Source organism: Phacochoerus africanus, chromosome 1 (genome assembly GCF_016906955.1).
Source record: "Phacochoerus africanus isolate WHEZ1 chromosome 1, ROS_Pafr_v1, whole genome shotgun sequence".
Lineage (NCBI taxonomy): Eukaryota > Metazoa > Chordata > Mammalia > Artiodactyla > Suidae > Phacochoerus > Phacochoerus africanus.
Genome location: NC_062544.1, coordinates 119561235 through 119575562, shown reverse-complemented (window position 1 = coordinate 119575562; position 14328 = coordinate 119561235). Strand labels below are relative to the sequence as shown.

The window sequence follows — 14328 nt, the reverse complement described above, 5'->3', positions numbered from 1 at the left end:
AGGAGGAGCATCAAGAAACCAATCCACCTGTTTTGAGTAAGTAAATTAAATTGAGTTCTTTGGAAGCGAAGGTGAAATTAGGATTATTGGGCAAATGATTTTCTAGGGCATGCCCTCAATAAAAATCTGTAAGTAAAGAAAGCAGGGGGAAAGCTAAGCAAAGATGTGGTTTCGGTGGATGTATGGCTTTAGCCTGATCTCACTGGGAACTTTGGAGCATGAATGGCATTAACAGAGGTACCCCCATTTAAGGCAAAGCTTTTCATTCCTTTTATTGTCATTGGCTGTGGTTCACTCTTAGGGCTAGGGGTGTAAGTTTTCAGTATTTGTGGATGAGGGAGTTCCTATTAAATGCGGGCAAATCTCAGAAGAAAAGGACAGTTGGGAGCTATTCGTAGATGACAGAGAGCAGTTGAGAGATGGATGCAGTGACCAGTAAAGGTATGAATAAGAAGCCAGTGCATCCATAATAAAATCTTTCACCAAATCCTCTTCAAGAAGCTACCTGAGGGCCGGCCCATGTCTGTCTTGTTCTCTAGTGATGAACAAGTACATAGTTACTCCCTAAATAATGGCTGAGTAAATAAACCTCAAGCTTTTGTGTCCTGTCTCAGACTTCACTGAAATCAGAAACTGTGAATATTTGTAAGGTGGAAGCTAGCTACTTTGAGTTGCAAAATCAAAATCACATCAAATACTTGTATATAACACTGAACAATGGAAAAAATCTCCTATTTACCATTCTTAGTTAATGAGCTTTCCCTATTGTTTCATTTTAGTAAATGTTATTTTACTGTTTTACTATTTACTGTTTTAAAAAAATACTTTTTAGATCAATTTTAGGTTCATAGCAAAATTAAGCAGAAAGAACAAAGTTCTCATATACCTCCGTCCTCCCCATATGTACAGTATTGGTCCTTTATTCCTATTTTATCTAAAAGGAGTTAGGTTGACAAACTCTCATAGTGGTTTTCATGAAACAAACTTCAGAGTTAAAGAGAGCTGACTGTAATTTGTATGCTTCTAAAAATTTCCAGCTATTGTTTTAATCACTGTGGGGACTCAGAAATGATTCAGATACTCCTGATGTTATTCTTTTTTTTTTTTTTTTTTTTTAAGGCCACACCCGTGGCATATGGAATTTCCCAGGCTAGGGGTTGAATTGGAGCTTCAGCTGCTGGCCTGAGCCACAGCCACAGCAATGCAGGATCTGAGCCGAGTCTGCAACCTACACCACAGCTTACGGCAACACCAGATACTTAACCCACTGAGCGAGGCCAGGGATCGAACCCGCATCCTCCTGGATCCTAGTCGGGTTTGTTAACTGCTGAGCCATGAAGGAAATTCCACTGATGTTATTCTTAATGAATTTAAAGACTAATTGAGAGGGGGAAAATATATGTAATTAGCTGTAATGTTAAGTGCTAGTAAACCAGTTTCGTTTGCTTGATTTGCAGCAAGCCAAACCCTGAAATGCTGAGGTTTGCAGCAGAAAAAGGGTATATTCACAAAGCAGCCAAGCAAGGAGAAATGAAAACAAGTCTCAAATCTGCTTCCTAGAAGGTTAAGGGCTCAGGATATTTATTGGATAAATCTGTGGCATGGTGGGGAACATGGGGTAAGGTAATTGGAGACAAGACAGGAGGAAATCAGCACTCTGCATGGACAGAGCCAAGTTGCAGGCTTCTTCATGGGGTGTAAACTAAGAAAACAGCTGTTGGCACGCTCTGATGGTAGTATTTTTGGCTCACTTAGTGAACACTTGTCCATGCCCACGTGGACAGTTGGTGGTCTTCACCCGTCTTAACCAGCTCCAGCTTGATTTGACACACATGACTCCAAATTCCTAAAAAAGTAACTTGCACAAGTATCACAAAGCCCAGGCTCTGTAGCTTGAGGACATGCAAGGACTCTTGGAGGACATGCAAGCTTTTATAAAAACAATAAAAGTGAGTCCAACAAGCAAAGGCAGGTCATAGCTTACCATTTTTCAATGGCTAAGTGATAACTTCCCTGGGTTTCATGAGGTTAAAGGGTTAGATACTACTGGTAAGAGAAATGCAGAACAGTGCTTTGGGAGTAGAGAAAACAACATAGCAAGAGTGGAATGCAATAGCCAGGGTGAATCATAGAAGTATATAATAAGTCACACTCTCTTTTAGGAGATTGCTCTCGTTGCAGCTATCCATCAGGATGGTCATTATTGATTTCTACAATCATCTCCATAAACACTTCTAATTAAACCTTTCTAATCAAATGTTAACACTTCAAGGCTGGGTTCTCTTTGTTTTTAAGGGCAAATGGGATACATATGAAGTATTTAGAAGATAAGATTTTTGATACATTTTTACTTTTTTAGATGCTTTGAACTACTTTTTCTTTTACAGCTAGAAACTTGAGTTATAAAAATTAACTGAACAATGTAATTGTATTACTGCTCTGAAGCTACAAATAAGACTAAATCCATTTTATAAGCAATTGTACTATCATAGAGTTTTTTGTTTTCAGTTAAGCATGGATTTCTTTTCACATTTATTTATTTTTTTCAGATAGGTGCCTTCTATTTAAACCTTGGAGGTGCTCCAGAAGGGCCAGCAGGCACGGGAAAAACTGAAACCACCAAGGACTTGGCTAAAGCTCTTGCTGTACAGTGTGTAGTATTTAACTGTTCAGATGGGCTAGATTATCTAGCAATGGGAAAGGTAAAGTTATGTATTAAATGTTCCAAGTTTACAGTTAGGTCTAACTGGATAAATTAAAAGCAAACTCATGTTTAAAACACTGGTTGAGTGGTTGAAGCATTACTTGAATTTTTTTTTTTAGGGGTAAAGACTTTTTTTTTTTTTTTGTCTTTTTACCTTTTCTAGGGCCGCTCCTGAGGCATATGGAGGTTCCCAGGCTAGGGAACTGTAGGGAACTGCTATCGGAGCTGTAGCCACCGGCCTACGCCAGAGCCACAGCAATGTGGGATCCGAGCCGTGTCTGCAACCTACACCACAGCTCACGGCAACGCCGGATCCTTAACCCACTGAGCAAGGCCATGGATCGAACCCGAAACCTCATGGTTCCTAGTTGGATTTGTTAACGACTGAGCCACAACGGGAACTCCAAAGACATTGTTTTAATCCTTGGTGTTTGCTTTTATTAGGTTTAACTTTCAATTTTGACTTAAAAGTTTAAACAAATTTTTTTAAATAAATGATCACCTTTCCTAAGATAAATCATCAATCTCCTTTTTTCTTGTCAGTTTTTTAAAGGATTGGCTTCTTCTGGTGCTTGGGCTTGCTTTGATGAATTTAATAGAATTGAGTTGGAAGTGCTGTCAGTGGTGGCTCAACAAATCCTTTGCATTCAGAGAGCCATTCAACAGAAGCTGGAAGTGTTTATTTTTGAAGGGACAGAACTTAAGCTCAATCCAAACTGTTTTGTAGCTATTACTATGAATCCTGGCTATGCAGGACGTTCTGAATTGCCAGATAACCTTAAGGTAATATTTTTAAGATTGTAAATTTAGTAATCAAAAGTAACAGCGTAATCTACTCAAAATGATATAATTTTCTCTCATCCTATTTGTCATCCCCTTTTACTTTTTCCATTTGCTACAAGGTAAACCTCTAAAAAAAAAAATGGAGTCGTAAAACTGTTAAAGTGCTACAGAAAAAATTAGAGTTAATGAAAATGTGTTGCATTGGGGGAATTAACTTGAATATCAGCATACTCTCTTAGGGTGCTTATGCTCAGCTTTAAAATGTGTTTCCTTTACGTAAATAATACATTTCATTTATTATATGCTTCAGGTTCTTTTTAGAACAGTGGCTATGATGGTTCCAAACTACGCCCTCATAGCAGAAATCTCCCTCTACTCCTATGGATTTTTGAATGCAAAACCTCTGTCTGTGAAGATAGTAATGACGTACAGGCTCTGCTCAGAGCAGCTATCATCACAATTTCATTATGACTATGGGATGCGAGCAGTAAAAGCAGTTTTAGTGGCTGCTGGAAACCTAAAACTAAAATTTCCAAATGAAAATGAAGATATACTTGTAAGTATTAAGTGTTTACATTCTGAGAGTTTCAGTAGAAAGAGAATTTTTCAGCAAGGTTGATCATGAACCGTAAATAGTCAGGTAAGAGAGTTGTTGCTTTGAGCCTTTTAATATGGGATTGAAATGATAGTTTTGGGGTTCAGTTGTTCATTATACTTTATATTAAACCAAGGACCTTTTGTTTGATAAGCAAGCAGAGTATTGGCTTTTAAGTAAGGGGATTACATGGAGCAATGTAAAAGAAACTTTGACTTTGGCAGAGTGGGGGTAGGAGGAGGGCAAATACTGGCCATTAACTTATATTGCACTTTTTGGATGGTTTTAGCTTCTTCGATCAATTAAAGATGTAAATGAACCAAAATTCTTATCACATGATATACCTTTATTTAATGGAATAACGAGTGACTTATTTCCTGGTGTTAAACTGCCTGAAGCTGACTATCAGGTAAGTAAACCTGTGAGAATGACTTACTCTGCAAATAAATTCATCTGGTGACATAGCTTTCCAAGTTTTATTAATGAGTGAATTATTCTGTTTGAAGGATAAACTCCTATTTTGGCCACTTTAATGAATGAGGATGAGTAAATTTTTGTACCTTATGTTAATGATACCAGGATTAACAGATTTAGGTCAAAGATAATGTTCATTGTAAGAGAAGACATATTTTATTTCCTGTCTTGTGATTTATAATATATACTATTATGTATGCTATACTATTGTATATTTTAGCAGGTAGAAAAAATGATAAATTTTATTATTATACCGCAGGTGATTATCGAGATGATTCAAGATATGCTAATATGTTTTTTAAATCAAAATAAAAATACAAAATTTTAATGTTCTCTTGAGGAACTCTTGTAGTGCTATGAATATAGCAATAAACTCATGGATCCATAGTTTCCACCTTGAAAAATGCTGCTTGGAGTCAGTGCCGTGAGATCTGTGGCTGAGTAGCTGTGTATGTCTGCACCTGAGCTGCTGGGGAGCCAGGGTCATGGAAGAAAAATACTACAGGCATACCTCATTTTATCATACTTTGCAATATCGCATTTTTTTTTTTTATAACTGAAAGTTTTTGGCAACACTGTCAAACAAGTCCAGTGGTCCATTTTTCTGACATTTGTTCACTTCTTGTTACATTTTGGTAATTCTTGAAACTTTCAAACTTTTTCATTATTGTGATATTTGTTATAGTCACAATAATGAAAAAGTTTGAACCTGTGACCTTTGATGTTACTACCACAACTCACTGAGGGCTTAGGTGATGGTTAGCATTTTTGTAGCAACAAGTTGTTTTTTTTTCCACTTTTTTTTGGTCTTTTTGTCTTTTTACTTTTTTTTTTTTTGGTCTTCTTGTCTCCACTGCGGCATATGGGAGGTTCCCAGACTAGGGGTCGAATTGGAGCTATATCCACCATCCGACACCATAGCCACAGCTAAACCAGATCTGAGCCGCATCTGCAACCTACACCACAGCTCATGGCAATGCCAGATCCTTAAGCCACTGCACGAGGCCAGGGATCGAACCCGCAACCTCATGGTTCCTAGTTGGATTTGTGTCCGTTGCGCCACAATGGGAACTCCAGCAAAAAAGTATTTTTAATTAAGGCATGTGCATTGTTATTTAGACATAATACTATTGTGTTTAATAGACTATAGGAGAGTTAAATATATTTTATTTGCACAGGGAAAACCAAAAATACGTATGACTTTATTGAGATTTTTTTTTTTACTTTATTCTGGTGATCTGAGGTATGCCTGTACTAAATACACCATCTTCCTTTTTAAAATGTTCTATACTACTTTGTCTTTATATTACTGACTACTTTTGGGTTTGGGGTAATGTTTATTACTCCGTTAATCTCTCTTGGTTTCTTAGTTTTACCTCAGTGGTCTGGTCACTCCACAGATTTTAGTATACATCCTTGGCTTATTACAAATTACCTTAACTTTGTATTGTAAACCATGGCAGATACAGTATGACTTTAAATGGTACAATTCCCTTATTCACCCATCTCTCCCCATTGTACTACTGTGGTTATGTATTTCACTTCTACATATAAACTCCACTATACATAGGAACTTTTTGTTTTAGGTACTACTATGTGAAAAAAAAGCCTTTTGTGTTTACCCTTTCTAGTCCCCCCCCCCCCCCCCGCCCCACCCCGCAGCAGATATGTGTTTTAAACCGGGATCTTTTCAGCATAGTTTCCTTTCAGTATTTCTTGTGTATGGGGAGGGTCTTCTGGCCACAAATTCTCTCTCAGTTTTTGTTTTAAAATATTTTTATTTAGAATTCATTTTTGAAGAATATTTTCACTAGATTCAAAAATCTAGATTGGCAGAGGTCTGCCCCCACGTCTTTATCATTTTAAAGATGTTATTCCATTAATTCCTGGCTTTCATTGTTATGCTTAGAAGTTGGGAATTTTTCTTATTTATATACCCCTAATTGTAATTTTTTTTTCCCTCTGACTCTCTTAAACATTTTCTCTCTTTCCTTGCTTGACTATGTGCCTAGTGTTGTTTGTTTTGTACTTATCCTGCTTGGGATTTGCTGCACTTCTTGAATCTGTGGATTGATATCTTTCTCCAGAAAATTTTCAGTAATTACCTTTTAAAATATTTTTTTTCTACCCTATTTTCTCTTTCCTGTCCTTCTGGAGCTCCAATTACAATTATGGTAGACCATTTTATATTGCCTCACATGTCTCTTATGCTCTGTTTCTGTTTTGTTTTTAAATTATTTTTATTATCTGTGCTTTAGTTTGGATACTTTCTTTTCTTTTTTTATTTTTTATTTCCCCAATACATTATTTTTTTTTCTACTGTACAGCATGGTGACCCAGTTACGCATACATGTATACATTCTTTTTTCTCACATTATCATGCTCCATTATAAAATACTAGACATAGTTTCTAGTACAATACAGCAGGATCTCATTGCTAATCTATTCCAAAGGCAATAGTCTATATTTATTAACTCCAAGCTCCCAATCCATCCCACTCCCTCCCCCTCCCGCTTGGGAACCACCAGTCTATTCTCCATGTCCATGATTTTCTTTACTGTGGAAAGGTTCATTTGTGCTGTGTGTTAGATTCCAGATATAAGTGGTATCCTATGGTATTTGTCTTTCTCTTTCTGACTTACCTCACTTAATATGAGAGTCTCTGGTTCCATCCATATTGCTACAAATGGCATTATTTTATTCTTTTTTATGGCTGAGTAGTATTCCATTGTGTATATATACCACATCTTCCTAATCCAATTATCTGTTGATGGACATTTGGGTTTTTTCCATTTCTTGGCTATTGTGAATAGTACTGCAGTGAACATGTGGGTGCATGTGTCTTTTTCAAGGAAAGTTTTGTCTGGATGTATGCCCAAGAGTGGGATTGCTGGGTCATATGGTAGTTCTATTTATATGGTTTTCTAAGGTGCTTCCATACTGTTCTCCAAAGTGGTGGAACCAGCTTACATTCCCATAGTTTGGATACTTTTATTGACCTATCTTGAAATTAATGATCCTTTCCTTGGCTTTGTCCAATCTGCTGATAAGACTATCCAATGAATTCATTTCCCATATTTTTCAGTTTTAGTGTGTCCAATTTTGTTTTATTAAGAGATCCCATTTCTTTGCTTAAATTCTTTATCTTTCCCTCAATTTTTTGTTGTATTGTCTATTTTCTTTTTTATATTTATTAAAGTTATTTTGATGTTCTCATCTGCTAATTATGACATGACATCTGGGTCATCTGTGAGTTCATTTACTGTTTTTTTCCTTCTGTTAATCTACTGTTTATTCTACTGTTATTTACTGTTTATTCTACTGTTATGTTATGTTATTTACTGTTTATTTACTGTTTTTTTCCCCTACTGATCATTGGCTATTTTTTCTCATTACTTGTGTTATGAGAAATGTATAGAAAATTACTGTAGAGGATGAACTGCTATTATTTTCCTGAAGAAAAACTATATTTTTCCTTTGTCAGATAGCTAGATTGAGCTGCTTATCAGTTTGATCAGGATTTGACCTGAGCCAGAGGGTTTTTTTTTTGCAGAATTATTGAGCTTTAGTTTACCTCTGGTTTCAAATGTCTCTAGAATGGGGATTGTCCTACTGTATGACAGGACCCTTCCTCTAGCAGCATTTTGGGATATAAGCATCCTAAGACTAAAACAATCTCTTTTGGTGTGTCTTTCTAGCTAAGCCCTTGATTTCTTTTTTCTTTTTCTTTTCTTTTCTTTTTTTTTTTTTGAAAGTATTTAGAGAGGTTTATTAATGTATTACATAATCATTAACCAAAGAAAAATACTAATCTTTGAGATCCCCATTGAGCATGGGGAACTATTATTCTTGGGATTATTTTGTGTAGACAAACCCAAATCCTTAATGTTACACAATAAGTCCTTGATTTCTTGTGTCATTTCACACTTAGCAAAAGCGTAAGCAGTGGAAAAATCAGCTTTGCATTTGAAGCTTCTCCAGTGTCAAATCTGTCACACAAGTCCACATGACTGTTAAAATATCTGTTGGTTTCTCCTTACTTCAACAAAGTCCCTTAGCCTATAGCAGGCCTGATCCAGTCCCCAACCTAAGTCCATACTTGCTCTTAGAGGCAAAATTGTTGATCTGTGTTTACTTATGAAAGACTTATTCTTTTCTGAAATTGAGCTCATTTAGACTTAGTTGTATCCAAAGTGCTCCTGTATCCTTAAAATTTTTATTTTTGTAGCATCTCCATTTCTATTTGCTACAGTGTGAGGGATTGTTTGGCATGTCCTTCTATATCCTAACTAAAGGTAGAATTTTAGGAAACACTATTAAGAGGAATTGTTTTCACACAGTTTACATCCAATACAGTGGTGCACAATCATTAGTAACTTATAATGGTGAATGCTAATATTTATCAAGTATTTTAATTACATTTGTTCTTCCTCTAATAATTTATAAATATAAGATATAGATTTCTTCTAAATGAAAAGTACATTTTTAAGACATATATAACATGATTTATAATACTGTTTTTTCGTAGAAATACATTCCATTTTTTTTTATTTTAGGAATTTTTGGAATGTGCTTATGAAGCCTGCAAAGTACATAATCTTCAGCCTGTTAAATTTTTTCTTGAAAAAATGATTCAGACATATGAAATGATGATTGTCAGACATGGGTAAGATTATGGATTAAAAATAGTATGCCATGGTTATATGTTGTTTTTAACTTAAACTGTTAATATAACTAAAATTTGTGAACCAAAAAACTCAGCAAACTTTGTGTGCTGGTAGGCTAGGGAGCAAACCCCTAGCCGCACCCCACCTCCAAGTGCCATTCCAATGGCTTAAAAACAAAGGTATATTTCTCTCATGATACCTGTCCAAAAAAGGACTGGTAAGGATTGCTTACTCAGTGATCACCACAATTTGCCCTTTTGATCACCAAATATGTTATTCATCCTACTTCGTGCACATAAAATACACTTTTCCTTTCCTAGGGAGATAACCTAAAAGTTGCAATCAAATTGGTGAACCAGACTCACAAAGTTCAGACTCTCTAGGTGATGCATGATAGTTTGTGTATCAGGTTTGGAAACTATTCCTCTTGATCTAGAGACCTACAAACTAGAAAGTCAAGTTATCTGCTCTGCACACATCTAGCAGTATAATAGTGGGTTTACCAGAACAAGGTTATCAGAGGAAATGCTCCCATTCAGAAACTGAGGACTAGCAGACAAAGCCACTCTTGTCAGTAGCAGTTCTGAAACCTAGCCAGGCATGTGAGGTCCCAATTCCAGAGACAGACTAATTGTAAAACTATTAGAATTTAAACTTTAAGACTTCTTATTTGTAGAGACCCCTCAAGGGAGTCATAATCATTTTATACATAATTTATTGCATAGGGTGTTATTAAAGTGGCTGTGGACATTTTGTATTTATAATTACATGTACATTTTTTTTCCTTAGAGGGCTTCCCCCACTAATTGTATAAATTTAAACACCAGTAAAACCTGGATCCATTTCTGTTTTATTTTTGCTCCCTGAGAGAGGCTTTCCAGTAACCTGTCCTCTGTGAAAGTTGATTCAACCTTTTGAGAGGTCTTTTCACCTCCATTTTCTTCCCTGGTCACATGTAAGATGGAAAATAGAGGAAGTATCCTTGGGAGCCGAGAAATGTTTTACTTACTGCGTAGAGGAAGTTGAAGTCTCAAAGGTCGTGATTTTTTAAAAGAGAGGATGAAAAAAAAAAAACCCTTTGTATATATTATATTTCAAGCATATATAAAAATAAAGGGAATTAGAGCAGTCAACCCTCATGCATTCAGTATATCAAAGTCTTCTTTATATCTTAAACATTCACATGTGTTTTAGCCTTCCCTCATAGTTTCTTTGTCAGTAAACTCTCAAAAAAAATAATAAGCTTTTTTTTTTTTTATATTTGATTCCATGTAGCTCCATGTCCCAGGAGCCACAACTATAGTCCTTATTAAGTCATATCTTTCTAAAGCTTGTAGTGTCCTTGAATCTATCAGGCTTAGTTGAGAAGGACACACCTTTAATCTGTTTTCCCTAAATTATTTTACCATCTGAAATGATTACTGGAAACCATATTAATCTTTCATAGGCTTTAATAAAGTAATACAATGGCCCTATCATTGATAAAATCTTTGCTGCTAGGCTGAGTAGATCTTAGTTGTTGATTTTCTCAGTTTATCTTTTACCAGTTGTAGATGAGAGTAAATCACCTCATTCAATCTCCCAAGTCTCTAAATTTCTGAACTCCCTTTGCTTTCATTTCTTCTTGAAAACTGGCCATATTTCCCTGAGCTCATTTATTCTGTAGTTCCTTGTTAAATGCAGCCATCTTCTCCCAATATATACTAATAATATTCTGTTTACTCTCTTTTGTCCTTGAAACTGCAATGTTATTAGATATATTATCTATCTTCTGGGTTATCTCAAGGGATACATTTACCAAATATTTGATCATTGCATAATAGTAATTGCCGATCTTTTAGCCTCTGATAAGAGTTAATTTGTACCCACAACCTAACCTCTAAGCCAGTGCCACTTATTGTAGTTTTTTTTTTTTTAATGGAAAGAATACTTTTTCCCCTTCTAGGTACCAATTTCTATCAGTAAGGATGGGCTAGGTTATTCTGCAGAAACAATTAGAACCAAATCTTAGTGATTTAAAAACATTCTCATTCATACTGTTTCCATTGTAGTTTAACAGGGAGGTTCTGCTCCTCATAATTACTCAGGTCATAGGCTGTGGAGCAGCTACCATCTCAACATTGTGGGTCTCATTTGTGCTAGAGAGAAAAGGGAGAGGTCTGTAAGGTCCTTTCTGTGAGAAGTCTCTGTAAGTGACCTCTCTGTAAGGTCACTAGCAATTATCTATCCCCTGCTAGGGAAGACCCATCATTTCCATTTATTACTCCTAAGTCACCTAGTATTCCCACATCCTACGATGTGCCAGGAGAGAGGAGATTCAGAAGTATTTGGCAAAGAGCACTATAGCAAGCAAAAACTTGAGGTGAGGAAAGTGAATCATTTCCACTCCTCTCCTTAGGAGACCCTAAGTCATTAAAAAAATTCTTTTTTTAGTATACAATTGTCAAGTTTCCATTTTCATATGGAAAATTTTTATTGTATCCTTTTGTAGATAATGTTAAGAATTTGATTTAGGGATCAATCAGTTAAGAAATTAAATGTATTTCCCTTGCATTAGTAATGTAAAGGACCATCATATACAACCCATTTATGGTCAGGTGATGTTGAGTATTAACATTGAGAATTTGATTTAGAGATCAGTCAGTTAAGAAATTAAATGTATTTCCCTTATATCTGAGAAAAATTAATATAATTTTAAAATTTATATGTAGCAATTATCACAAAGTAAAATTTTGTGCACCAGTATAAAGGCAAATAATTTAATTAACCATTATTTTTTAGAATCTTTTTGTATAATGATTTCTTTTCCTTAATAGTTTTATGTTAGTAGGAGAGCCTTTTGCTGCTAAAACAAAAGTTCTTCATATGCTGGCTGAAACTCTAACTCTTATGAATGAACGTGGCTATGGAGAGGAAGAAAAGGTCATTTATAGGACTGTAAACCCCAAATCCATTACTATGGGCCAACTCTTTGGACAATTTGACCCAGTGTCTCATGAGGTAATCTATAGTATAAACGTTCTCCATTCTTATCAACAATGCACATTAGGCCAAGAAATTTAAAATGTTTTTGTATTATCATTTTATAGTTTTATAAGGGAAGCTTTTCAACTCTTCCTTTTTCCCTCTTTAGTGGACTGATGGTATTGTGGCTAATACATTTAGAGAATTTGCCTTATTAGAAACACCTGACCGGAAATGGGTTGTATTTGATGGTCCCATTGACACTTTGTGGATAGAGAGCATGAACACAGTATTGGATGACAATAAAAAGGTAAATCATCATGATTAGAAGCAAAACACTTGCACAATATGAATATACTTAACACTTTGAACCGTAAATTTAAAAATGATTAATGTAGTAAATGTATGGTTTTTTAAAAAATGCCAATTTAAAAAAGCAAAGCAAAGCACATGCAGACATGCCTAAGTAATGTTATGTGTTCAAAACCAATCATCTTGGACTATATATTTAAAATGAAGGATGCAGCAAATTGAATAAGTTTATAAATGATCTTTTAAATGAAAACTATGCTGTAGTAAATTCTTTGCTTAATTTTTTAAAATAGAATACAAATATATTAAAACTACTGTGTTAGCATGAAGACAATAGTAAGGTAATGGGTGATAATAAATTGTTAAGTGACTGTAGTTCTATAAAGTTTCTTATTTAGAAATTTAATGTTTTAGAAGTAAATAAATGGCCCTCATTTTTGGGAAAACATTAACTGTTTCAGTGCTTATGTGTGGTACATTACCGTAGAACCTGTGAGATACACAAAAGAATGAGAAAATGGAAGTCTTCTAATATTTATTTTGAGAGATAATACATGTAAAGTATAAAATGTGCACTAAGTTTAAATTCTTTGATTGTTTTACCTATGTGTACACTCATATAACCATCATCTAAACAAAAATGCATAAAATTTATCGCATCCTACAAGCACACCTTCCCAATCAGCACACCCTTACAAAGGCTAAATCGCTATTCTGACTTCTGGTGTGATAAGCTATTTTGCCATTTCTTGAACTTCAGGTAAAGAGAATCAAACTCTTTAGTGCTTTGCTTCTTTTGGTCAATATAGTAATCTGTAATACTTATATTGTAGTTCAATTTATTTATTTATTTCTTATCTTACTTTTAGGTCTGTATTAGTATTCTACTTGATTAATATATCACAATTTATTTTTATACTTATATAAAATAGTTATACCACTAAATACAAAAACTAATTAGCACTCAAACATATACTCCAATACTTTATCATAGGTGGTTGGTCATTTGTTCATATTCTTTCTTTCACACTGATTGAGCTAAGGTGCAGGAGAGTAAACAGACATGAAATAGTGATGATTCAGAAGAGAGGGGTTAATCACAACAGTTAAATCTAAGGATTCAGAGCCAGGTGGAAGGATTATTTCATATTGGATGAGAGGGAAACAGGAAACGTGAACATATGGATTTGATAGTGGAAATTTGAGGGCAAATTCTTTTGATGATTTATTTTTTCTTTGTGAAGTAGTAGGCCCTGTTTCTTTGTACACTTGTGGAGAAAGGGGAAGATTTAAGTTAGCCATTATGAAAAATGCAAAAGATTGCTTCCTAGGAAAACATAGAAGTATATCTGAGAGTTATAAAGAACCTGATAAGTTGAAGACCATGAGTTATTTGTTGTAGTGTCAAGGTCTGCCTTGAGATTTTCTCTACCAGTCTAATCCCCTTAGATGTGGGTATAGATAATGTTGCTAGACTGGAAATACAGAAGGACTTTAAAGTTATTGGAATGAGAATGATAGAAGTTTTGGACCATAGGCTAGAAGCCACATAATAAAGGAAATGAAAACAACAGGGATATGAAAATCTCTATGGAAATGAAGAGTGAATATACTAGGAGTCAATGAGTAAGAGACCTGGATGGTTAGGAGGCTAAGAGAGGAGACTGGATGTAGTGTTCCAGGAGAGAAGGTCCCATGTGTATAAAGTGGATGGTTGGAATGGAGTAGGGGAAAATTAAGTGAAGATAAGTACTGGGGTGGCTGCCATATTGAGATGTTTCCCCTTATGAAGACTATAACAGGCCAGATTTATAGTGAAGAGAAAGAGA

The 14328-nt window shown here is 35.2% G+C and overlaps 1 protein-coding gene across 1 annotated transcript in view; it reads left to right on the top strand.

The window, feature by feature from the left end:
* Nucleotides 1-14328, top strand: part of DNAH12 (dynein axonemal heavy chain 12) — a 236067-nt gene that overhangs the window by 76274 nt on the left and 145465 nt on the right. The window contains exons 26-32 of the mRNA XM_047777497.1: nucleotides 2550-2702; nucleotides 3248-3487; nucleotides 3798-4043; nucleotides 4372-4491; nucleotides 9113-9222; nucleotides 12040-12223; nucleotides 12357-12497. Coding sequence (XP_047633453.1) covers nucleotides 2550-2702; nucleotides 3248-3487; nucleotides 3798-4043; nucleotides 4372-4491; nucleotides 9113-9222; nucleotides 12040-12223; nucleotides 12357-12497 — 1194 coding nt within the window. The remainder of the gene's footprint in view (nucleotides 1-2549; nucleotides 2703-3247; nucleotides 3488-3797; nucleotides 4044-4371; nucleotides 4492-9112; nucleotides 9223-12039; nucleotides 12224-12356; nucleotides 12498-14328) is intronic.